General features: G+C 40.2%; 1 protein-coding gene across 3 annotated transcripts in view; it reads right to left on the reverse strand.

The window, feature by feature from the left end:
- SEC24D (SEC24 homolog D, COPII coat complex component) overlaps nucleotides 1-24,752 on the reverse strand; it is a 110,267-nt gene that overhangs the window by 85,252 nt on the left and 263 nt on the right. For 2 of the 3 annotated variants that reach the window (XM_007999656.3, XM_007999654.3), the window contains exons 2-6: nucleotides 22,412-22,570; nucleotides 14,118-14,247; nucleotides 6,883-7,031; nucleotides 5,066-5,341; nucleotides 4,644-4,774 (exon numbers count right to left, since the gene is read on the reverse strand). In XM_007999656.3, coding sequence (XP_007997847.3) covers nucleotides 4,644-4,774; nucleotides 5,066-5,341; nucleotides 6,883-7,031; nucleotides 14,118-14,247; nucleotides 22,412-22,529 — 804 coding nt within the window. In that variant the 5' untranslated portion in view covers nucleotides 22,530-22,570. The remainder of the gene's footprint in view (nucleotides 1-4,643; nucleotides 4,775-5,065; nucleotides 5,342-6,882; nucleotides 7,032-14,117; nucleotides 14,248-22,411; nucleotides 22,571-24,752) is intronic. The other variant, XM_007999657.3, reaches the window with a different exon arrangement.

A 24,752-nucleotide genomic window follows, 5' to 3' on the forward strand; every position in this document is an offset into this window, starting at 1 on the left:
AAAGAAGTATAGATGACGCAAGAGAAAGGGGATGTGATGGTTAATTTTATGTGTCAACTTGGCTAGGCCATTTTTGGGACAAATACCAGTCGAAGTCTAGATGGTGCTGTGAAGGTATTTTTAAAGTATTTTTTAAGATCGAATTAACATTTAAACAGGCAGGCTTTGAGTAAAGCAGATTACTTTCCATAATATGGGTGGGCTTCATCTAATCAGCGGACCACCTTAGGAGAAACAGGTTTCCTGAGAAAGAGGAAAATTCTGCCTCCAGATGCCTTTAGACTCGAGCTGCAATATCAACTCTTCCCTAGGTCTCCAGCCTACTGTCCTAACTTCCAACTCAGTCCCCATAATGAAGTAAAACCATTACTTAAAATAAATCTCCCTCCTTCTTCCTTTTAAGCCATAAAAGTAATGGCTGGGAATATGATTATCAATAAGGGCACTAAGAATTGTCAAAACTTAATTTCTAACATGTTATAGCAGTAGACAGTATTACAAATCTTCAACTTTAAATTCAAATAAATATAGAATAAGTAACAGATTACAAAAACAGTCAAAATTATCTGCGCTTCCCTATATCAATGCTCTTTTCAACGTTGCCTTGCCCCTCCTCCCATCAAGAGGCAAAGTCCATTTTTGAATCTGAGGCAGTCTTGTGACTTGCTTTGGCCAAGAGAATGTAGCAGATGTAGCGATGTGCCCGTTCCAAGCCTAAGCCTCAAAAGGCCATGCACACTCCTACCTTCCCTCTTGGATGTCTGCCACCCCATGAACAAACCCAGTGTACCCTGCTTGACAACGTGGCCTGGTCATCCCCCATCAACAGATGGGTACCAAACCCAAGACACACAAATGACACCATCTATCATGGGAAGAGCAGTGCCCCTCAGAAAGATACGTCCATGTCCTAATCTCTGAAATCTGTGAATATTACTGATACAGGAGGGGGGCAGGGAAGTGCTGGGTAGAGAAAGGTGGGTCCCCGGGTAGGGCTCTACTCCCACGGACGTAGGTGAGGACAGGCACTCCTGCTTCCATGCCCAGATGTTGCATTTTCCAAGACCACCCTGGCCCGCCATGCCCCCATCCTGGGCCTATAAAAACCCAAGTCCCTAGCGGGCAGACACACAGGCAGCCAGATGTGGAAAGGTGCACATCAGCAGATAAAGATACAAGCGGCTGGACGGCGAGAGGACGTGGAGGGAGAACACCGGAGGAAGAGCACACTGACAGACACGGGCAGATGCGGAGTTTGGCCGGGACAGTCGGAGGAGGCCCGGGCCACTGAGTGGTAGGACTCCAGGTTCCCTCTGGTTCCCCCAACTGCTGAGAGCTACTTCTACTCAATAAAACCTTGCACTCATTCTCCAAGCCCACGTGTGATCCAGTACACCAAGGCAAAAACCTGGGATACAGAAATCCCTCTGTCCTTGTGATAAGGAAGGGGCCTAACTGAGCTGGTTAATACAAGTCGCCTATAGACGGCAAACTAAAAGAGCACCCTGTAACACATGTTCACTGCGGCTTCAACTGTAAACATTCACTCCTAGACACTGCCGTGGGAGTTGGAGCCCCACAGCCTGCCCATCTGTATGCTCCCCTAGAGATTTCAGCATTGGGGCACTGAAGAAGCGAGCCACATCCCCATTGCATGTCCTGCGAAAAGGACAAGGGAACCTTTTCCATTTCATTACCTCATATGGCAAAAGAATTTTATTAAGGATCTTGAGAGGAGGAGCTTATCCTGGCCCTGAATGGAATCAGATGTATAAGAAAGAGATAAAGGAATTTTGAGACAGACACCCAGAGAAGAAGACACAAAGAAAAGGAGGACTCAATGTGACCACAAAAGCAGAGCTTGGAGTCATATGGTCACAAGCCAAGGAAGACCTGAGGCCACCAGAAGCTGAAAGAGCCTAGGAATAGATTCTCCTCTATAGCCTTCAGAGGCAGCACAGCCCTGCTTAGAATAAATTTCTATCGTTTTAAGTCACCTGATTTGTGGTAATTTGTTACAAATTTGTTACAGCAGCCACAGGAAACTAATACATTATCCTCAACCATCCATACCCTAGCCAAGCCTCCAGCTGACCCCAGATGCGTGAGCAAGCCCAGCCAAATCAGGTGAGCCTGGCCCAGATTAGCAAAGCTGCCCAAGGAACCCACTGGGTCATGAGTATTAATAAATAGTAGTGCTAAGGCTACAGTAACCAAAACAGCATGGTACTGGTACCAAAACAGAGATATAGACCAATGGAACAGAACAGAGCCCTCAGAAATAATACCACACATCTACAACCATCTGATCTTTGACAAACCTGACAAAAACAAGATATGGGGAAAGGATTCCCTATTTAATAAATGGTGCTGGGAAAACTGGCTAGCCACATGTAGAAAGCTGAAACTGGATCCCTTCCTTACACCTTATACAAAAATTAATTCAAGGTGGATTAGAGACTTAAATGCTAGACCTAAAACCATAAAAACCCTAGAAGTAAAGATAGGCAATATCATTCAGGACACAGGCATGGGCAAGGACTTCATGTCTAAAACACCAAAAGCAATGGCAACAAAAGCCAAAATTGACAAATGGGATCTAATTAAACTAAAGAGCTTCTGCACAGCAAAAGAAACTACCATCAGAGTGAACAGACAACCTATAGAATGGGAGAAAATTTTTGCAATCTACTCATCTGACAAAGGGCTAATATCCAGAACCTACAAAGAACTCAAATTTACAAGAAAAAAACAAACAACCCCATCAGAAAGTGGGCAAAGGATATGAACAGACACTTCTCAAAAGAAGGTATTTATGCAGCCAACAGACACATGAAAAAATGCTCATCACCACTCGCCATCAGAGAAATGCAAATCAAAACCACAATGAGATACCATCTCACACCAGTTAGAATGGCAATCATGAAAAAGTCAGGAAACACCAGGTGCTGGAGAGGATGTGGAGAAATAGGAATGCTTTTACATTGTTGGTGGGACTATAAACTAGTTCAACCATTGTGGAAGACAGTGTGGCGATTCCTCAAGGATCTAGAACTAGAAATACCATTTGACCCAGCCATTCCATTACTGGGTATATACCCAAAGGACTATAAATCATGCTGCTGTAAAGACACATGCACATGTATGCTTAATGCGGCACTATTCACAATAGCAAATACTTAGAACCAACCCAAATGTCCATCAATGACAGACTGGATTAAGAAAATGTGGCACATATACACCATGGGATACTATGCAGCCATAAAAAAGGATGAGTTCATGTCCTTTGTAGGGACATGGATACAGCTGGAAACCATCATTCTCAGCAAACTATTGCAAGAACAGAAAACCAAACACCGCATGTTCTCACTCATAGGTGGGAACTGAACAATGAGAACACTTGGACACAGGAAGGGGAACATCACACATCAGGGCCTGTTGTGGGGTTGGGGGAGGGAAGAGGGATAGCATTATGACAAGTTAATGGGTGCAGCACCCCAACATGGCACATGTATACATATGTAACAAACCTGCACGTTGTACATATGTACCCTAGAACTTAAAGTATAATAACAAATTAATTAATTAAATAGTAGCGCTAAGCTACTGTTTTGTAGCAGTTTGTTACACAGCAAAGTTAGCTAATATGGTAGCTTTATGTGCTCCTCAGTTTATTTCTAACTTCTTCTACTTATGTTTATAGAACCTATTCAAAGACACAAAACTAACTAGCCGATTTCATTATTATTCCAAAAGGCTTTTACATCCCAATGCCATAAAATTGGCAGCTTCCCTGCCCCATTGACATTGGGCTTTGTTTTATGACTTGCTTCAGCCAAGGGCACATGAGTGGTTATAACACATGCCACACATGAGTGGAAGCTTTAAGAGCTGTTGCACATTTTGGCCAGCTGTTTCCTCCCTCTGTCACAAAATAGCATGTCCTCAGTAGTGGATGCCTCTTCACTCTGGATTCTGGAATGATAAGGACGGATGAAGCAGAGCCTAAAGCCAATCTGCAGTTGCTGCAGCCTACATGTAAGCTGAGTGAATAATACATCTTTGCAGTTATAAGCAAAGTTGGGGATTGTTTGCTATGCAGAATAGCCTTGTAAAGCTTGACTGATAAAATTATTAAAGAGTAACCCTACAAAAAAATCACTTGAGTGAAGAGTTTAGTTCTAACTTTACATAAACAAATTTTGTTTTTTTAATGTGCAAGATGTAAAATATACTTTCAGTCTCTATGGGTTTCTCTTATTGAAAAGGATCCTTTAGTTATCTAAAATAGCATGTTTCTATAGGATATAGTCTATTAATTACTCATTACGTAGCAATAGATACTGCCAAAATATGTCAATGTAAACATTATAGACACTGCCCAGTTTATACGACACCAAAAAAAAAAAAAAAAAAAAAAGTCAACATAGGCTGCTCTTTCATGGAGACCTTTAGTATGCCCATAACCCTAGCATACCTCCCGCTCTACACACATATAAGGAAGGAAGCCTTCTCTCTATGTGATGAGTATCTCCTAACTTCTATGATAATGAACAGGATAAATGCTAACAAACTGACGAGTTGCTGAGAAAAATGAATGCTTCCTTTGTGAGTGAGACTCTGAGAGTGAGTAGAGCACTTACTGGGCTAGGGATAGAATCAGGATCCAGCTTCTTCTGGGGCTGTGGCGGACCAGCCAGCTGTGCAGGACCTCCGGGGAAGCCTCCTGGGTAAGAGAGTTGTGCGCCTGCCATCTGGGGGCCAGAGTTGGCTGCTTGGAAAAAATTTAAAGAGAAATGACTATCATCCCAAATCCAGCATGTAAGACTTGTGACGATATTATGCTGTTCAGTCAAGCATGTTGTATTTTTCATCTTATTAAAAAAGGCAAGGAGTCAAGTGTGAATGTGGTTCCCCATTTCTTTGCTCTTGCCAAAACTCTTCAAACACTACTATTTCTTAAAAGTAAGTGATAAATACCTAGTAACATAGGAACAAAGCTGATTTTCAGTTAAGGGTTCCCCCGGGTAACCCAAAGCATTTCCCTGCACCCTGTCTACCTTACCCTGCTGTGGAGGATATCCAGCACCCAGGGTCTGGCCTGGAAGAGGTGGGGGCTGGTACTGAGAATTTGGAGGAGGAGGCCCAGAGAGCCCGTCTGGCCTGTACACTGGTGGAAGCAAAGGTGAGGCACCAGGACCATTGAGTGTGGTGGGTGGTGGTGGAAGAACTTGAGATCCAGGCTGCAAAATGGACGGCTGTGGAGGTTGTGGAGGAGTCTGCAATGATGTGGCTGACAGAGGGCCAGGGGGTCCCTGGCTTGGAGGAGCCATGCCTGAACCTGCATGAGAAAGAAGACCAGCCCACTTAAATACCACATTTCTCAACTCTCTGACTTCTACAAAGTACTTGACAGAGATGCTTGTTTTCCTGATATAAAGCAAGAGGACACCCTTAGAAATATATGTTTGGGTTTTTTTTTTTGCCACAAATTGAAATATTCATTCAGAAGACAGAACAAATACTATTTTACACAACTGGGATTTTTTTTTAGGACAGGGTCTTGCTCTGTCACTGAGGCTGCAATGCAATGGCAAGACAATGGATGACTGTAGCCTCAACATCCAGGGCTCCAGTGATCCTCCCACCTCAGCCTCCCAAGTAGCTGAGACTACAGGCACACACCACCATGCCAAGTTCATTTTCTTTTTTCTTTTTTTTTTTTTTTTTTGTGGAGATGGGGTCTCATGATGTTGCTCAGGCTGGTCTCAAACTCCTGGGCTCAAGCAGTACTTCCTCCTTGGCCTCCCAAAGTGCTGGGATTATAGGTGTGAGCCACCACGCCTGGTCTGGAAAATTTTTAAAAGGTAAAAGCAACATTTATAATTTAAGTGAGGGAATTCATAGGATAAATTTCAACTCAGTTGTGTAAGTATATGATATATGCATTAATTAAAGAATTTGTATCTGGTACAAAAATTTAGAAAATCATATAAAAATTCTATTACATAACAAGCATTACTCAGGTAAATTGCATATTCAATAAATTACTTGCATCCTGTGCATGACTTGACCAAACAAATTTCAGAATTAGGTAGAAATAACCAGAGAGAAGAGAAGGGCCACCAACATGCTCTCCAATCATATAGGAAACAGCTGTAAAACCAGATTATGTTTCCTTTCTCTGATTATGGGAAACTGGGTTGCTTCTTTGGAGACTTACCCATTTTGAAATGAGTAAAAGACAGAAAATAGAGGGGTTTTAATCGCACTTCAGAAAACTAATTTTAAGTAACATGGAAATATTCTTCATCTAGATAAATGGCCTGCTGTCATTACAGTGGAGCTTTCCATGACTCATAGGATATACGGCATTTTTGTTGATGTAAATCTCAGTACTGTGACTCTTTCCTCTCTTATTCTTCTCTTTTCTGCCTCACAACATCTGAGCTTCCATTCTTTCCATGATCTAAACACATAATTAAAATGTACTGAGAAACAATGAGTACTATATTTCTGATTTGGGGGCCCCATCATAAACAATACAAGGTTTAAATTATCCTTATTTTATTTCTTAAAATAATTTCACTGTTCTAAGGCTTATTTGTTAAGTCAGAATTTTTTGTCTTTTTTTATTGTTCAATCATTGAATGGAAGGTATTCTGAGGGTCCTTCAATTACCTTGAAATAAGTGGCAATATGATCAAGAAAACAATTAACTATAGCCCTACATAAGATAGATGCTTTATTATTAAAATGTCCAAACACTACTTCAACACAGTATGCCCTAGTTACAGCTATTTTAAAAATGAAGAAAACCTCTCTCATTAAAAATAACCAGAACACAAGGCAGTCAATAAACACTAACAATAAAACTATTACCATAGCTGTTGATCTGCATAGCACTGAGCTGGCTGCCCAGCTGGGTGACAGATGAAGTGGACATAGGACTTGGGTAAGATGATTGCGCAGAGGGTTGGTATGGTGCATATGAGGATGCCACATTGTTGACAGGTGGAGGGCCTGGAAATCTAAGCGAGGAAAACAGGATGTTAAACAATATCACAGCATCTCAAGCAAATGACATACAACAATGTAATTAAATAAGCCTGTCTAGTGGGCCTAGGAAAATGACTGATACTATACACTAAATCTTTAATTAAGCTTGACGTGAGCTCAATATGATCATGTAGCATCATCTTATATTTATGCTCACATGCTGAACATGCCAAGACAGAAAAAAAAAAATCCTACTGTGAGCATAAAACCAGTTCTGGAAATCAGTTTGGGAAACTGAGCCCACCAGAGCCTTATCTATACTAAAGTTAATCATCAGTAGAACGAAAATCAAGAAAACAATACAGCCAGAAGCAGTGGCTCATGCCTATAATCCTAGCACTTTGGGAGGCTGAGGTGGGAGGACAACTTGAGCCCAGGAATTCAAGACCAGCCTGGGCAACATAGTGAGACCCTGTCTCTACAAAAAATAAAACAAAATAAAATAAAAAATTAACCAGGAGTGGTGGCACTACTTGGACAGTTGAAGTAAGAGGATCACTTGAGCCCAGGAGGTCAAGGCTATAGTGAGCTGAGACTGCGCCACTGCACTCTAGCCTGGCAACAGAGCCAGACCCTGTCCCAAAGAGAAAAAAAAAAAAAAATCTAAAAAGTACATCCTGCTTTACCTTTGATTTAGCTTGAACTTATTAGACATTTATTTTTTTCCTGTTCTGCATTAAACAATGGCCACTATCTGGACAGTGTACCTAGCATGGTTAATCTGCCAAATGAGATTAAAGCCTGCCTGAGAGTCACATTATAAATTCTTATGAATTTTAAATAAAATTGAATTTTCCCAAATGGTATATACTCTGCTTTTGATTTCTCTGTAAACTGGAAACTATTTCCCCATGGCCCATGTCTTGCCTTCTGCTTCCTACTGTCATTGAGAGGTTAGGAGCAGAGCCTGAGGGAAGCCACTGCTTGCCTAAAGTCCCACAATTTATTTGTGACAACACTAGGACCAGCTTTTTTCCAGGTCTTCAGTGAGTGCACTTTTCAAAGCATCACACTAATTTTATGTTGTCATTTTTCTCCATATGTTTAAATTGATTATTACAAACAAAACAGAAAATTAACCTTCCAACCATTACTCTGAGTGAATGACATTTAGCATATTTGCAGAATAATATCTCACACTTTGAGATAAAGAGGTGAGTGATGAAAACGCTCTTTTCCACTTATACCTCTGAACAGCTTATTTCTGCAGAGTCTATGTTTTATTGGAAGCTGGAACTGACTTTGTAATTTAGGAGTCTTCTGTAATGATGCAGAAAAGCCTGCCTAATAAAATACATGTTGCAAGAAAAAAAAAGAAAGAAAATGCTCCTTCCATTGTACCCACAAGTACAAGCTATCCTATAGCAGAAAATTGTCTAGAAATGATTGAATGAATAACATTGTAACCCAAAAATATTGTTAAACAAAACTATCCAATTTCTCTCCTGTAAAATTTTCCATAAAGCCCAACACAGTTAGACTAAGCACCGTTTGACTTAAATACTTTTTGGAAGAAAATGAATAAAAGATAGAAAATACAAACATTAACTTTTCACAGTAAAAGTTTTCTTTATATCTCTAATCAATTAATGACACTGGTGAAACACAAGCACAAAAAATCTAATTCTAGTCCACAGGACACATTTAAAATATGTTGTGATCACTAAAAAAATGATTTCAAGAATTATATTAAAGGTCTGTTTTGTAAATCCATTGTTTCCTAAGATTAAAACATTTCTTCTTTTTAAGAAATACTTTGTCATCTTTTAAAAAAACTTTGTCCGCCAGGCGCGGTGGCTCAAGCCTGTAATCCCAGCACTTTGGGAGGCTGAGGCGGGCGGATCACGAGGTCAGGAGATCAAGATCATCCTGGCTAACACGGTGAAACCCCATCTCTACTAAAAATACAAAAAATTAGCCGGGCGTGGTGGCTGGCGCCTGTAACCCCAGCTGCTTGGGAGGCTGAGGCAGGAGAATGGCGTGAACCCGGGAGGTGGAGCTTGCAGTGAGCCGAGATCACACCACTGCACTCCAGCCTGGGCGATATAGCGAGACTCCATCTCAAAACAAACCAACAGCAAAAAAACTTTGTCATAGGGAATAAATGAAGTAATTACACACAGGCAGAATACACATGTACTACAGAATATATTCATGGATGCAGTGAGGTACGGTTACACACTTTGGATTTGATAAGCAGAAACTGGGGATGCTGCATTTATATGGAGAAAAAAGCCCCCCAAAACAATGTCAAAGGTGTTTCATAAAAGTTAATACTTTTAAATACACAATTCTGTGAATCATTTTTTGTTTTTACAATACAGGTAGGACAAAATATATTTCAAACAGGAGGTATAACACAAGCAGCTTCAAGTATTTTTTTTTAACTTAACAAAAGTTAAGGATTTAAGGATTTAAAATAGAGAATGAGAGACTGTATAACCATCAGTTATTACTTTCAACCCATAAATGCCTACTTATCATTCAGTGCCTAACATATAGCCCAGGAGTTAGGTTTCAGAAATTCACAAATAAATTATTTCTTTCTGACCAACTTAAATATGGTAAGTTTTAAATAGATTTGGTTTTTAAAAGCAATTATTATCAATTTTAAAATAAACAGAATAGTATTAAATGGCTAACAAAACCCTCACATAAATGAGGAAAGAGATGAAAGAACATCTTAAATATACAAATTTGTTTAATTTAATTTTTTTCTTTTTTTTTTTGAGATGGAGTTTCATTCTTGTCGCCCAGGCTGGAGTGCAATGGCAAGAGCTCAGCTGCAACCTCTGCCTCCCAGGTTCAAGTGATTCTCCTACCTCAGCCTTCCGAGTAGCTGGAATTACAGGCACACACCACCACGCTCAGCTAATTTTTGTACTTTTAGTAGAGACAGGGGAGACAGGGTTTCACCATGTTGGCCAGGATGGTCTCAATCTCTGGACCTCGTGATCCGCCCACCTCAGCCTCCCAAAATGCTGGGATTATAGGCATGAGCCACAGCGCCTCGCCCATATTTTTTAACTTCATTACTTTATTCAAAGTCACATAGCATGTCGTACAAAGCAGAGGTGGGAATCTAGGTCCTCCTGCCATAGCATAGAAACCTGGTGTATAACTATAGGTAAACCACTTAATCTCTGTAGCTCTAAGCTTTCAAATTCTGAAAAAGAGCAAGTAAAATGGAATGATCCCTTTTTTTTTTTTTTTTTTTGCTATAATGTTAAAATGAAGAACCATACAGAGTTAAATAAATGTTTCTCATGTTGACTGCCTTTATTTAACATGGCTCTGGACTGAAAAACATTCAATTATATATTTTAATTTATGGTTTCATTGAATGTCAAGTATATATTTTAATTTACTGTTTCACTGAATGTCAGAGAAGGGCAGATTCACCATCAGAAAGAGTTCAATAAAGAATTACTACCAGATGATTAATAAAACCTGAAAATTTAGCCTCGATTTAATCCTAATCCTCTGTAGAGTTGACTCCATTTTCTGTGGCCTGTTCAACTTCAAACATTTCCCATTTTCAAGTTTGCAACAAATTGCTCAAGAAATGAGATGCATGCTGAAGTTTGTATGCGGAATTAAGATGCCAAATTTTTCAAAATCTGATTGAAACAAAATCAGAACTTTGAATACCTAGCCCATAGAGTAGAAAAAATGAAAGTTCCATCACATCCTAGCATCGTTTTCCACATTAAATAAAATTGAAGAAAAAACAACTACTTCTCATATTTTTATTGCTCCTTCCTTCATCTTTTGTTGCAATCAATTTCTTAGTAGATTCACACATATCAGCTTCAATTTGGAAAGATGGGTCCCCTGTTCCTTCAAATTCACTGTTTCTTCATCAGAATACATCACTTACAATTGATTGACTGAATTTTTATCTTATAATTTAAAACACTGATTTTTAGGTTGCAGATTTTATTTAAAATCCTACCCAGTAGTAACTCTATGTAGATAACTTTAGCACTGCTTGCAAGTTTAAGACATTTATTCTTCCTCAGTCAAATCAAAAAGACAAATAACTAGGTACGACTTTTAAATTTTATAAAACATTATATTTAAAATAGTAGTATTTTAAACATAAAAATTTTACATGTTAAACTCAAATCAACGTAGTAACTTTTTTATATCTTGTTTAAATATTTCTTTGGTATACTAAGTACAAATGACACAGATAAAATGCTAGAATCCCCATTGAAAAGTCATATGCCATCTATGCCCTTTGACAGCCTCTGTCATCAGACTGGTGTGATTCACCTGCACAATCACGGTGCACTTTACCCTTGCATTGCGCTACATTCACAGAAGCGTGTCCCATGAGGGCAAGGCAGCAGGAAGGCTCACCCTGAAATACTACACTTTTCCCTGACTTTTTCACTTTTTAACCCCAATTCTAACCTTCAATCCGGTATGCAAGTTGTAGCAAGTGAACAGTAGAAGACAGGGAGTAAAATCTGTCAGTACTTCCCTAGGAATCACCATAAAAGCAGCTTCCCTAAGCTGTCAAGAGATTCCTGAGCTGTCTTGAGTAACTACATTGAGCTCTAAGGATGGACATGCTATAAACAGTGGACTTTTCAGATTCAATGGAAATGATACTGACAAATGCTAAGGTGTTGAGTCCATGGGCACTGTGCACTGGGAAAGGTACTCTGCATGTGTTAATCATTAAAATCCTCAAAACCATGTATTATTGTTAAAATCGTCATGAGCAAACTGAGGCACATAGAGGTTAGGTAACTTATCTAGCTAGTAACCGTCTAGGCCAAGATGAGCAAACATGTTCTGACTCTAGAGTCCTCCGCTCTTCACTGGGCCAGACCCTGTGCTGGACTCACAATCACAAAGTTGGGGCCTGCTTGATGGCAAAGTCCATGGTTTACTCACTCCTAAGCAACCTACTCAAGTGAAATAAATGGCAATAAACAAAACAAAACAAAACAAAATCAATTCCAGGCTAATACCAGTGACCAAAACATTTTTCTAAACTTGAAACCAGCTGTTCAATCTTTGCATTAAAAAAAAAAAAAAAAAAAAAAAAAAAAAAAAAAATCTGAGATGCCTGGAAGTTCACAACAATATTTTTTTTTTTTTTTCATTCCTTCAGACAGGGTCTCCCTCTGTCGCCCAGGCTGGAGTATAATAGCATGAACACAGTTCACTTCAGCCCTGACCTCCTGGCCTCAAGCTATCCTCTCACCTCAGCCTCTGAAGTAGCTGCGACCACAGGTGCATGCCACCATGCTTGGCTAATTTTTTAAATTTTTTGTAGTGATGGGGTCTCATCATGTTGCCCAGGCTGTCTCGAACTCCTGGGCTCAGGTGATCCTCTCGTGTCAGCCTCCCAAAGTGTTGGGATTACAGACGTGAACCACCACACCCAGCAATGATGAATTTTTCTAGGTCTTCTCCCCTTTACTTCTGGACTGAGAATTCTATATTCTCATTTTACAAGTGAGGAAAATGAGGACGGGCATGGCCAAGGAACTTCACCAGTGTCCACAGGTGGTAAACTGCTTGAACCAGAAGAGGCATCTTGCTTCTCCGTCTTTTTGCTCTTCCTCTCTTGCCTTTCTATCACTCTTCTGAGACTCAGGGCAGTAGGGTCAAGTCCCAAGTAAGGCCCTTTGACTTCCTGCTCCAAGTTTAAACTACTATCACACTTAATGACCTACCCTCTGCATCCCATAGCTACCATTTCAACCGGCAAATGTTATCATGACAAACAAGAGCCAGCAAGTGCCAAACTCACAAATGCCCTGTAGGAGAATTAACCCGATGACTTAAAAAAATCCCGGAGGGAGTTTTCCTATTATGGAGGACTATAGGCTTCATGAAAGACCATGACTAAAAGGCTTCACCATTAGGAGGGTCTAGAGTCACATTTAGGGGTTACTGCTCACCCCTCCCCACCCCCAAACCTTGCTACCTGGGAAGGAATCTGAGAAATGAAGCCTCTGGGTAATCCTTGGAGAAATTCCAAAGCAAACACTGCCTGTGGCTTGGCACTGGCGTGGCACAGGTTCTCGGCAGCTACACCTCACCGGATAAACAATAATGGGATTTCTAACAAGGAAGGTTTGATGCTGGCTTCTTTCCCAGGGACTAGTCCCTAGTGGGCTGCAGGCTCTAAATATTTCATACATCTTGGCTTCTCCAGGCCTGCTTCCAACTTTTCTCTCCCTCAATTTATTATAAACACAAACACAAGATTTATTTCCTGTGTTGTTTTTACTACAGCTCTGCCTTTTGAGAATCCCTCACTGGCATCTGTGTGCCTTCCACATCAAGCTCCTAGACTTTACCATTGGCAACAATCTGATTTAATTTTAAAATATTTATTAAGCACCCATTGGCACTAAGCTCAGTTCTGTGAAGGATCCAAGAAAATAGAATGATTTAAAATTTTATTCAAGAATATAGGCCATGGGCATCTAAAGGAATTAGAAATTGACATGAAATTCTAAAACAAACTGAACATAACTCAAAACTAAAATGTATGGTATTGACACAAGTACTTTTTGATACATTTTAAAATACCTACTAATATTGTCTTTTTCCTTCATAACTTTTCTTGTTTTTTTTTTTGAGACAGGGTCTCACTGTGTTGCCCAGGCTGAAGTGCAATGGCACAGTCATAGCTCACTGCAGCCTTGACTTCCCGGGCTTACAGGATCCTCCCATCTCAACCTCTCCAGTAGCTAGGACTACAAGCATGCGCCACCAGGCCGGCTAATTTTTTCTATTTTTGTAGACACGGCGTCTCACTATGTTGCCTAGGCTGGTCTCAAACTCCTGGGCTCAAGCCATCTGCCCAACTCAACCCTTCAAAGTGCTGGGATTACAGGCGTGAACCACCATGCCCAGTCATAACTTTTCTTACTGCTTTGTTTCCTAGGGCAGTTATCTAATAGATCCTTTCAGGGATGTAGACATTTTAGTCAAACTTTCAACCAATAAACATATAAGCTTAGAAGGTATTTCTGAAATCATATTAGTTGAATATACAAACGAAGGCTGGAATCTACCTAGCTCACCTTTGTTGAGGGTGACCAGCAGCATGAGCTCCATTCTGACCAAACTGATGGGGCCCAGGAGGTGGAGGACCCGGAGGCAACATTCCCCCAGTGGCAGTGACCCCCAAAGGCCCTGCTGGCTTCATCATACCTGCAAGAGAGGGGCATGAATTTAGAAGTGTATTAAAGTACAAAGCGAGATGAAGCAAAGTCATTAGGTTAAAAATGAAAACTAGGTGGAGGAGGAGGGAAATAAATGGATTAGAACAAAATCTCTTTCAAGCTTAACCATCACCTACAGACCTGTCAATACCAGGCTCTGGCATGAGTATTTGACTATCATAATGATGAAAGAGCAGAAAAGAAGGGAACCATTTTATCACTAAACAGAAACTAAAACAGAAAAAAATAAATTTGCATATGACAGAGGCATTTGATAAAGCACATTATAACGCAAAGAATATTAGAACGTGCAATGAAAAACGGCAGTTAGATAACAGAAATAAACCTGGAAAAAGCAGGAAGGGTCATGGTAGAGCATTCTAACTGTAACTAAATGGGGCATGGGGGAGAACACTAGAAATGCCTTTGACTTACAGCACAACAAAAGCAGATGGGGAGTAGGGTCTATCTTTCTAAAAATCCTGAGCACTTCCTTCAGAGCTTAATAATTTTTCCAGGATCCTAAATAGTTGGATGATAAACAGCTGGGGGACTGCTCACTGAGAGTCAAACTTATCATGCTTGCTCAGACAAAATATGGGACCACATGCAATTAGTGAATGCTTCTGGGAATGACTCTTTTCATTTATTAGCAGCTCTTCTCAAATAGAGACCTTTAAAGACTTCTCTTTGGAACTGTCTTCAGACATTTCTCTCTTTTCTTCTCGAGAAATTGCAATAGAGGAGAGAAATCACTAGGCTTGGGTTAGAGCAGTTCAAGGCCCCACATGGTTACTTATTAGTTGTATGACCCTGGGCAAGAAGCTTATCTTTAAGGACCTCAGTTTTCTTCCTGCAAAATGAAAGTCTTAGACTAGATTACCTGAGACCTCTTCTAGTTTCTAGAAAGAAAAAAAAGAGAAAAACTTCAATTCTTCTATCTGCTCTCTCCACTTGCTTGTTTTCACTTATTCAATTTACTTTTGACCATACCCTGCTCTCTGGCAAGGTCTTCGATGACCACCTAGCTGCCTGCTGTGCACTCCCCGCTTTCACTTCGTCGTGGTATTTCATATTAACGTTTCCTTTATTCCCTCAGATAGAAAGTTTATTCCCTTGGATAGAAAGGAATTGACTGATGATGTGCAGTCACCCAGGAAGAGTTTCTTATATTGTCATAATTGCTTTCGAGAGAATGTTTTCAGATGTTTGCATAATCTAAAATGACAGGTATCCACAGAAGTGCCAGTCTTCATGAATATTACTGAAACTTTTACAAGGTTTCTTCTCTTAAAATAGGATTCCTTAAACTAAGGACATTTTTATATTAATTCTACATAGTTTTACTTAGCAAATTCATATACCACTATTTTCAATAAATATTATCCTTATAACACTACATTTTAATACAAAGTTCTAAACCCCCAAACCCAGCAAAGTTAGAAAAACATGAGACTTGCAGTCACAGACAAGTTTGGATTTATGACTCTGATAAGATATTTTATTTTTCAGAGCTTCAACTTGTAATCCCATGTCATGGCAATAATATTCCCTAGCTCCAAGGATTGTTCTGAGAATTAAATGAAGCAATGGATATGACAGTTTTCAAAACAGCTGTTTCATCTTCCCTGGCCATAGCCTCTGCTCTCTTTTCTTAAGCATTTTTATTCTAAGAAAGCATATGCACCATAATTACAAACACATTTATATTTTCATTTTAAAAACATTATTTTGGACAAATGTAGACAATTCACAACAGTAGCATTAATATATTTTCAACTTCGGTCTTCTTTTTTTTTTTTTCTTTCTTTTTTCTTATGTGCCTCCCGGCTCTCCAAAAATATTTCCCCCTTTTAAAACATAAGTAGGATAATAGCAATTTTCACGAAAACCCCTATAAACATGTCTAGAGAATTAAAAAAAAAAAAAAAAAACAGCTCTGATAGATGCAAGCAGAATTTATACATCAATCTTACTGTGCTCTCTCTTTTGTTTGGGAATCAACTCTATGGCAATGATTCAAATCATTCTGTGGCATTCTCAAGTCATTCTCATTATTATTCAACATACACTTAAGGTGCCTTTGAGCCATTTGAGAGAAGAGACAACCATGTAAACAAATCATTACAATGTCTTGTGATGACTGTTACAATATGCAGATAGACTACCTAACTCTTCCTGGGGGAATTGAGAAGAGTTCAAAGAAGGACTGCTTGAGCTGAATCTTGAAGGAGAAGCAGTTTTCTTCATATAGAAGATAGGATAAGGGATTCCAGTTAGAAGGCAAAGCTTGAGCAAAGACATGAGAGAGATGGCACAATCAGGACAGGGGAAAGGCTTGGTGTGGAGAGGCTGGGAGGGAAAGTAGCCAGAGTGGAGGCTGTCCAGGTTGGCTGGGGTCAGACTGCAAAGTCCTATGTGTCACTTGCACTCCACCCCCAGGGCAAAGGGAAGTCAGTATCATTGATATCTGCAAAGTCATAGTCTTCCCCCAGCCATGTTATTGGCATTTTCAAAAGTACTCAAACACAAAGAGAATCAGGTTCTTTATAGAGCAGTATGAGAATTTTAATAGGAAAGGAACACCATGCAATGAGAATGAGCTGTTCTTAGACAAACTCCACCAAAAAAAAAAATCTAAGATCACAAGTTGGTCTCTAATACAGTGGCAGATACTATAGACCAGTAAACTCAACAATTCCAATCCCCTTCTTACTTGCTTTTCTATTAATATTAATATACGGTCTTGAGGTGGAAAAGTGAAAATTCCTAGACTGCCTTACAATTTGTTTTGCCATGTGCTCTAAATTCAGCAAAGCAGCACACCTCTGGGAGACTCTGGTCAGCCTGGTGGCAGAGATGATTCTCCTGGGGGAGAAAGGTGGTGACTTCTGGTGGAATGGTCCTGCACAGGGAATGTTCACCTTCATGGACCACATACTCCCAAGTCTGGTTCTCTGCCTTTTTCTGATGTTTTGTTTCCTTCCTGATACCCTTTAACAAATCTCTTTCCACTAGAGAGTACTGTTATCAGCAAAGGAATACTGACCAAACCACATCACAGAAAAGTATGCCTTGAATTTGGTCCTGGACCTGACAAACTAAAACCAAAAGTAAAAGCCATTTGTTGGGGGGCAAAAATGTTTATCTAAAATAAACAAAGATAAGCTCTCTATTATATGGGTAGAATTGTAATGGCTATGGTCCCTAAAGCACCATGCTGGATGGTGCACCTATATAAGCTCACTATTAGGAGCCCTATCACCACCCCACAGCCCCTGTTCTAGTTATAGGACATTAATAATTCTTAACTCTCCATCTCCAGACCAGTGTCCTCAACCAAGGGCGATTTTGTCCCTAAAACAGGACATCTGGCAATGTCTGGGACATTTTTGGTTGCCACAACTCCCAGAAGGTTGGGGGAGGTACTACTGGCATCCAGTGGATAGAGACCAAGGATGCTACCAAATATCCCACAAGGCACAGGATGACACCCTGCTACCCTCCCCGAACAAACAATTCGTTGGCCCCAAATGTCAATAGTGCTGAAGTTGAAAAACCCTGCTGCAGAGAGCAGTACGCCCAGCTGTAACTACTTCTCCACACTTACTAATGTGCTATGTAGCTTTCTAAAATGTACGTAGATTGGATTGTGACCCTTCCCAGATTAAATCACTTCAGTGGTACTCTACTGCCCTTACAATAAAGTCTAATTCCTTAAAATGATCCCACATTTCCCCACCAGTGGCATCTCTCACGGTTCCCATGCTACTCCCCAACCATGCCAAATGTCTTGCAGGTCCTGAAAAGTACTGCCTTCCAATCCCAGCAAACTGCTTCCTGACCTGGCCAATTCTCACTCATGTTTCAAGGTATTCCCTCCAGGAAGGAGCCCTTCCACCCTAAGTCTTGTTTAGGCGCCCCTGCCGCGTGCTTCCATACCACCCTCTACTTCCTTTACAATAGTACTTCCCCCCAAAATTGTCATTGTTAATTTATTTAGTGCATTTCTTGCTAAGTAAACACTATGAGGACTGAGATTAGGCTTATTTTATTCAATGTCATATTACCACAATTATTTTGTTCATCAAATAAATCTGTTAAATTTGTGGCTGGGTACAGTGGCTCATATCTGTAATTTCAGCACTTTGGGAGGCCAAGGCAGGAGGATGGCTTGAGGCCAGGAGATCGAGACAGCACTGGGCAACATAGTGAGACCCCATCTCTACAAAAAACATTTAAAATTAGCTGGGCATGGTGGAGCACACCTATAGTACTAGCCACTTGGGAATCTGGGACAGGAGGATCATTTGAGCCCGGGAGTTCAAGGCTGCAGTGAGCTATAATCTCATCACTGCAATCCAGCCTGAGCAACAAAGCAAGACACTGTCCCTTAAAAAAAAAAAAAGAAGTGTTAGTATACAGCACTAGCTTTACAAAAACACAATGAATAGGCATAAATGGAGATATGATAATGTGAGCAACACAAAGCAAGAGTTAGCACTGGCCAGACCTACAGTGGAACAGATACGTCAAGGAATCACAACAAGTTTGCTTGTGTCTGTCAGGAGACCAATAAAAGGATCACTAAAAGGTTAGACAAGACACATGAAGACTGAAGATTAAGGTATCTAAGGTTATTCAGCAGAATATAATCAGAGATATAAGAGGTGGGGTAATTTAGTGAAAGTCTTAAATAATTAAACCAAAACACCATAATATGCATAGAAAGGTATATTTGCAGAGAATATAATAGCCTGGTTATTCACTTGATATTTAATATCCATTAAGTAAGGAGAAATCAGTTTAAATTAAAGTGTGAAGGATTTAATCCAACAAAGACAGCTTTTAAAAACACTGGTAAGGCCAGGTGCCGAGGCTAACTCCTATAATATCAGCACTTTGCGAGGCCAAGGCGAGAGGATCACTTGAGCTGAGGAGATCAAGACCAGCCTGAGAAACACAGGGAGACCTCATCTCTATCAGCTACTTAGAAGCTAGGCAACAGAGCAAAACCCTGTCTCAAATAAATAAATTAATTTAATTTAATTAAATATTGGTAAATACCAGAGTGTTTTGCTAATGAATGCTACAGTTTGTCATTCACTTCATTGAATAAACATTCATAATTAGCTCAATTTAACCATTCCACTGTATACATATTTCAAAACCATATGTTGTACATAATATGTATGTATATATAGTTTTTTATTTGCCAATTAAAAAAATTTTTTTTAAAGCAGTCATGAGTGCCTTCTCTGCTCCAGGAACATCTACTATAGGAACATCTATTATAACACAGTATGGCAAATAGTATAGAGGCCTACGAAAGTATTAGAACACAAAAGTAGAATTCAAATTAGATTTGCATGGTATAAAAAATCCCTCTGGCTCAGGAGTTGATGGTTTGGAAAAAGGCAGTATTGGAGACAGGGATAATAGTTACAAGATCATTTTAGTAATCCATGTGAGAGATGGATGGATTGAACAAAAAGAGTGACAGGAGAATGGAAAGGAGAAAGCAGGTAGCAAACAGAAACCTGTTTACAATCACTCCAAAAAGATTTGGGAGACCAATTGCATTGAAGGAGGTAAAAACGAGGGAGAGGTGTTTTTGTGTGTTTGTTTGTTTGAAAGAGTCTCATTCTGTTCCCCAGGCTAGAGTGCAGTGGCATGATCTTGGCTTACTGCAACCTCCATCTCCCTGGTTCAAGAGATTCTCATGCCTTAGCCTCCCAAATAGCTGCGATTACAAGCATGTGCCACTACGCCTAGCAAATTTTTTTTTTCTATTTTTTTAGTAGAGACTGGGATTCACCATGTTGGCCAGGTCAGTCTCAAACTCCAGGCCTTAACTGATCCACTTGTCTTGGTCTCCCAAAGTGCTAGGATTATAGGCGTGAGCCACCACACCCCACCAAGTTTGTTTTTGTTTTTGTTTTTGTTTAAATAAAGTTTCTGGTGTGGATCACCAAATAAATGATGATAATGAGTGAGATCTGAAATGCCAGAAAACATAGGCTTCCATGATGAATATGGAATTGTTTTGGGTATGGTGATTGTGACATGCCTCAACAAAGGTGGACAACTGGAAATATGGGTCTAGAGCAAGCTCTTCCAACCCATGGCCCACATGTGGCCCAGGACAGTTTTGAATGTGGCCCAATACAAATTTGAAAACTTTCTTAAACCATTATGAGATCTTTTTGATTTATTTTTTTTTTTTAGCTCATCAGCTATTGTTAGTGTACTTTATGTGTGGTCCATGACAATTCTTCTCCCAGTGTGGCCCAGGAAAGCCAAAAGACTGGATACCCCTGGCCTAGAGCTTAGGAGAGGCATCTGGGCTGGAGAAATAGATCTGAGAGACAAGCACTTTCTGTGAATGATCCAGCTTAGGGAAAAATCTACAGAGTGGGAGAACAGTGGTGAAGATGGAACATGGAGGGAGAACCAGCAACATTTAAGGGTCATGTAGAACCCCTTCCAAAGAAATGTCTAGAAAGCAATAAAAAAAAACGGGCACAATGGTTTACACCTATAATCCCGGCACTTTGGGAGGCGGAGGCAGGTGGATCACTTGAGGTCAGGAGTTCAAGACAAGCCTGGCCAACATGGTGAAACCCCATCTCGACTAAAAATACAAAAATTACCCAGGCATGGTGGTGGGCGCCTGTAATCCCAGCTACTCAGGAAGCTGAGGCAGGATAATCACTAGAACCTAGGAGGCGGAGGTTGCAGTGAACTGAGATCGCACCACTGTACCCCAGCCTGGTGGACAAAGGGAGACTCCACCTCAAAAAACAACAAAAGGATAGTGTCATTGAAACCAAAGGAGAAAAGAGTTTCATAAAAATGAGAGTGGTAAACAGTGTCAAATACAAAAGAGGACAGACAGCACAATGTCTTCTGCTTGAGAAATAGGACACCGATAGTCCTAGTGAGGGAAGTGGAAGTGTGGATGAGGTGACAAACTATGGAGTGTAAACTATGCTGAGCCATGGAGGGAAGGAGAGGTAAAGGTGGAGATCACCAAGCATAGTGAGTACTTTCTCAAGAAGATGCCTGTGAAGAGGGAAGGGTGAACAATACAAAGCGTTATACTTAGGTGTGTATGCAGTTTGTTTTTTGTCTTCTTGAGAGATCTGGGTATGAATCCTGGTGCTACTACTTGCTATCTGTGACCTTAGACAAGTCACATGATACCACGACACTAGACATTCAGTTTTTTTACCTGCAAAAATAACTTACTGCATAGCACTGTATGAGGATTAAATAAGACAGTACAGGGAAAGTTTTTAGGGCCAGACTTCGACACATCATAAAAAAAGAATAATTTATAATTATCTTCATAAATAAATGCTGAGGAGAAATGAACCACCAGATAGAAAGTGGAGGGGTTAATGGTTTCTACAGGATCCAGTAAGGCAAGATTATAAACATTCTGGAGAGGATTGTCCTGAACAAGAAGAGGGAGGCTTCATCTGGACATCTTTAAAATCTGGGGAGGAATAAATCATAAGAGTGACTTTCCACAGGTAATTCACAATCTCAGAGCATCTTCTGCAGCATACTCTGTGTGGCTGCTAACATCAAGTTCCGCTACAGGGAGTCCTTACCCCTTGCTGACTTTGCACTATATACATTCTACCTAGCACAGCCTGGATCCCAGATATCTGAGCTAGTTCCAGTGAGTCCTGAGAATTACTCATTGATTTATACAAGGTCCATTTGTATAAAGAATTGTACAAAGAATTATCCTCACATATAACTGATGGACAGATTAATCTAGGGCCAATCCTAGATAAGGATACGTAAATTTAATTCATTTATAAATTTAATTCTTTTTTTATTCAATGTTTACAATAACCTTACACCACTAATTAACAGCAAGAACAAGACCCACAGTAAAAATAAAACAGGAAGTGTTTGTTTTAGTCTATATTTAAAAACCAAACTTGTATTTCATGCAATAACCAAACTAGTGATGTAGAGTTCTGCTATGAGAGCCTTTTCCAAATGATCCTGTAATCTCAAGCCATTTCATTATATAATGATCATTCAATGCTTTCAAATCTCCTCTTTCAGAATATCTTACATCTCTGAGCCTGAGAACTAAATAATCACATACAAGTCAAAATAACACACTTTACCTGTTGGAGATGCTGTGTGTGACGGATCCCCATAGTGCCCATAATGAGGTGGAGAAAGGCCTATTCCAGGCTGAGGCTGAGAATATGGGGGTGTAGCCACGTAACCTTGTTGACTCATTATGAAAATATCATTCCAAAGGATAAATCTACAAAAGAACTCTGCAACAGAGAAACAAGAAACATGTTACCAAGAGAGTTTTAGTCACTTAAAGCTATTAAAAATATAAACACTGTTAATACATATTTATGATGGTTTGAAGAAAAGTACAACTATCAGGTACATGAGAAACCTTTGTATTATACAATGCATCATTATCCCCTAAAAAGAGTCTAACCATAGCTCTCTGAAATTCAGTAAATCACTTCAATAATTCTGGGCAAATTCTCAAGCATGAGACCTGAATAACAGCTTCCAACCACTTTTTTAAGGGAAGCCTGAAGCATTTCGCAGATAGTCTCTCATAAGTGTTCCTATGATTTTGTGCTTTTGGTTTCCATGGTCACATTTCAGCACAGAGCACACCATGCCATTCAATTGACTGACCACCATAACTGCCAGTAGTCTGCAATTAGATGTTTTATGACTTATGTCTTTTTAGTGCTCCTCTAATTAGTTATTTTAATCTAGTCATTAGGACAAACAGAAATCATAGTCCAACAAACATAGCAACAGATAAAGTTGATAAAAGGCTTATTTTATGAGTCATAATTAGACCAAGCCAGGTGGTCACTATAACCACTTGAGTATTGTCAGTGGTTTTTCAAAGGCGACAGAATTTCTTTCTAATTTAAATGATATCACATCTCTAAGAACATATGCACCTATATTTAAGGGACTAAGGAAAAAAAGTGTAATTTTGTAAGTGTGTAGGCACACACATCACAAATATAACAGACTCATCTTCTTTTTTTTAATCTTGATTCTAATCAGAACCCAATTTTGCTTTAAATTTTCCATTTTTTCCAGGTTTTAACAAAAAAATAGATATTTCATAGGACTGATGATTAAAAAAAAAAAATTTAAATATGGCAGAAAATGCTTTGAATGCGGGCAAGAGAAGTGGGTTTTCATTCTATATCTGCCATACTTAACTGTGTGACATGGAATGAGCTGAAGAACCTCTCTAAGCCTCAGTTCCTTCTTTTAGGAAATGAAGCCTTTTCAGATTTCCACTGATTCTACAATTTATCTCCAGCTTATTTGCCCCATACAGGTATATTCTTCCTTTTGTTCTTTTATTTGCTACAATTGAAGGTAAGAGATCGGTGGTACCTGCTAAGACTTAGAATCTGTCTATACTCAAGAAATAACATCTCAAATTTAAAATGTGAAGCCTAAAATTTGTGATTTGATTTTGTTTCCATATTAAACTACAAGTTTCCAAAATAAAAGCAACCACGTAAAAATACTGTGAGATCACTTCCTTCTGGGAAGAGAGAACTGAAAAAGAGGAGAGAGGCAGGCAAAGGCCTTCTGGTCCACTTTGTTCCTGACAACCCTTTTTTCCTCCTCCCACTTAGCAGAGAGAGACGTGGCAGCCTGAGCTTTGGTCAAGCTCATCCAACCAAGAGCACTTAGGAAGTCGGCACGAACACACCTAAGTAGCAGCCTGTTGCTGAGTGACAGAAAAGAGAGGCTGAGATGGTCACTCCAAAGAACAGGAAGCAGCCAGGTCCCTCTGAACTGGTACTGAGAGGAATCAGCTTCCTCACGCTACCCAGTTTGCCACGTCAAACTTCCTCACACAGAGCACCAAGTTAAAGAAACCTGACTCAGCTTCAAGCGGCGACATGGCAGAAAGCCACTTGGCATGAGCAGGCCTAGGATCAAAATCTGGGGAGCCCCAATCCCAGAACGGCCCCCTGGCTCACTGTCACCCAGCAACTCTAGCCAAGGTGCACTTCTAACCCTGGAACAAGTTCGTATTTGGCCAGATCGGTTTCACTATTCGGATGTCCCGAAGCTTCAAGATATAGTTGCCATTTTCACCATGAATACATCCAACATTCCCTTCCTTCAAAAAAGGAAATAAAGTTGATAAGGAGACGAGAAAACCGCTGGCAATGACATTCGAATGGTGGTCACTGAGGATCCTAACTAGGCAGTTCCTGCATCCCAAGGCAAAAGGTGGGGGCGGGTAAAAAATGCCCACGCCCACCTCCTTCTCCCCCATCCCGCCCGCCCCACTATTAAACTGCACTAAAAGGCTAAAGGAAAAAAGAATGAGGTCTTCTCCCGCCGCCCCTGCCTCAGGTGAGCACCCGGTCTCCCGCCTTGTCCCCGGGCCGGGCGCGGCAACCCGCTCCGCTGTGCCTGGGCAGGGGCTGTCCCGCCAGAGCG

Source organism: Chlorocebus sabaeus, chromosome 7, assembly GCF_047675955.1.
Source record: "Chlorocebus sabaeus isolate Y175 chromosome 7, mChlSab1.0.hap1, whole genome shotgun sequence".
Taxonomy (NCBI): domain Eukaryota; kingdom Metazoa; phylum Chordata; class Mammalia; order Primates; family Cercopithecidae; genus Chlorocebus; species Chlorocebus sabaeus.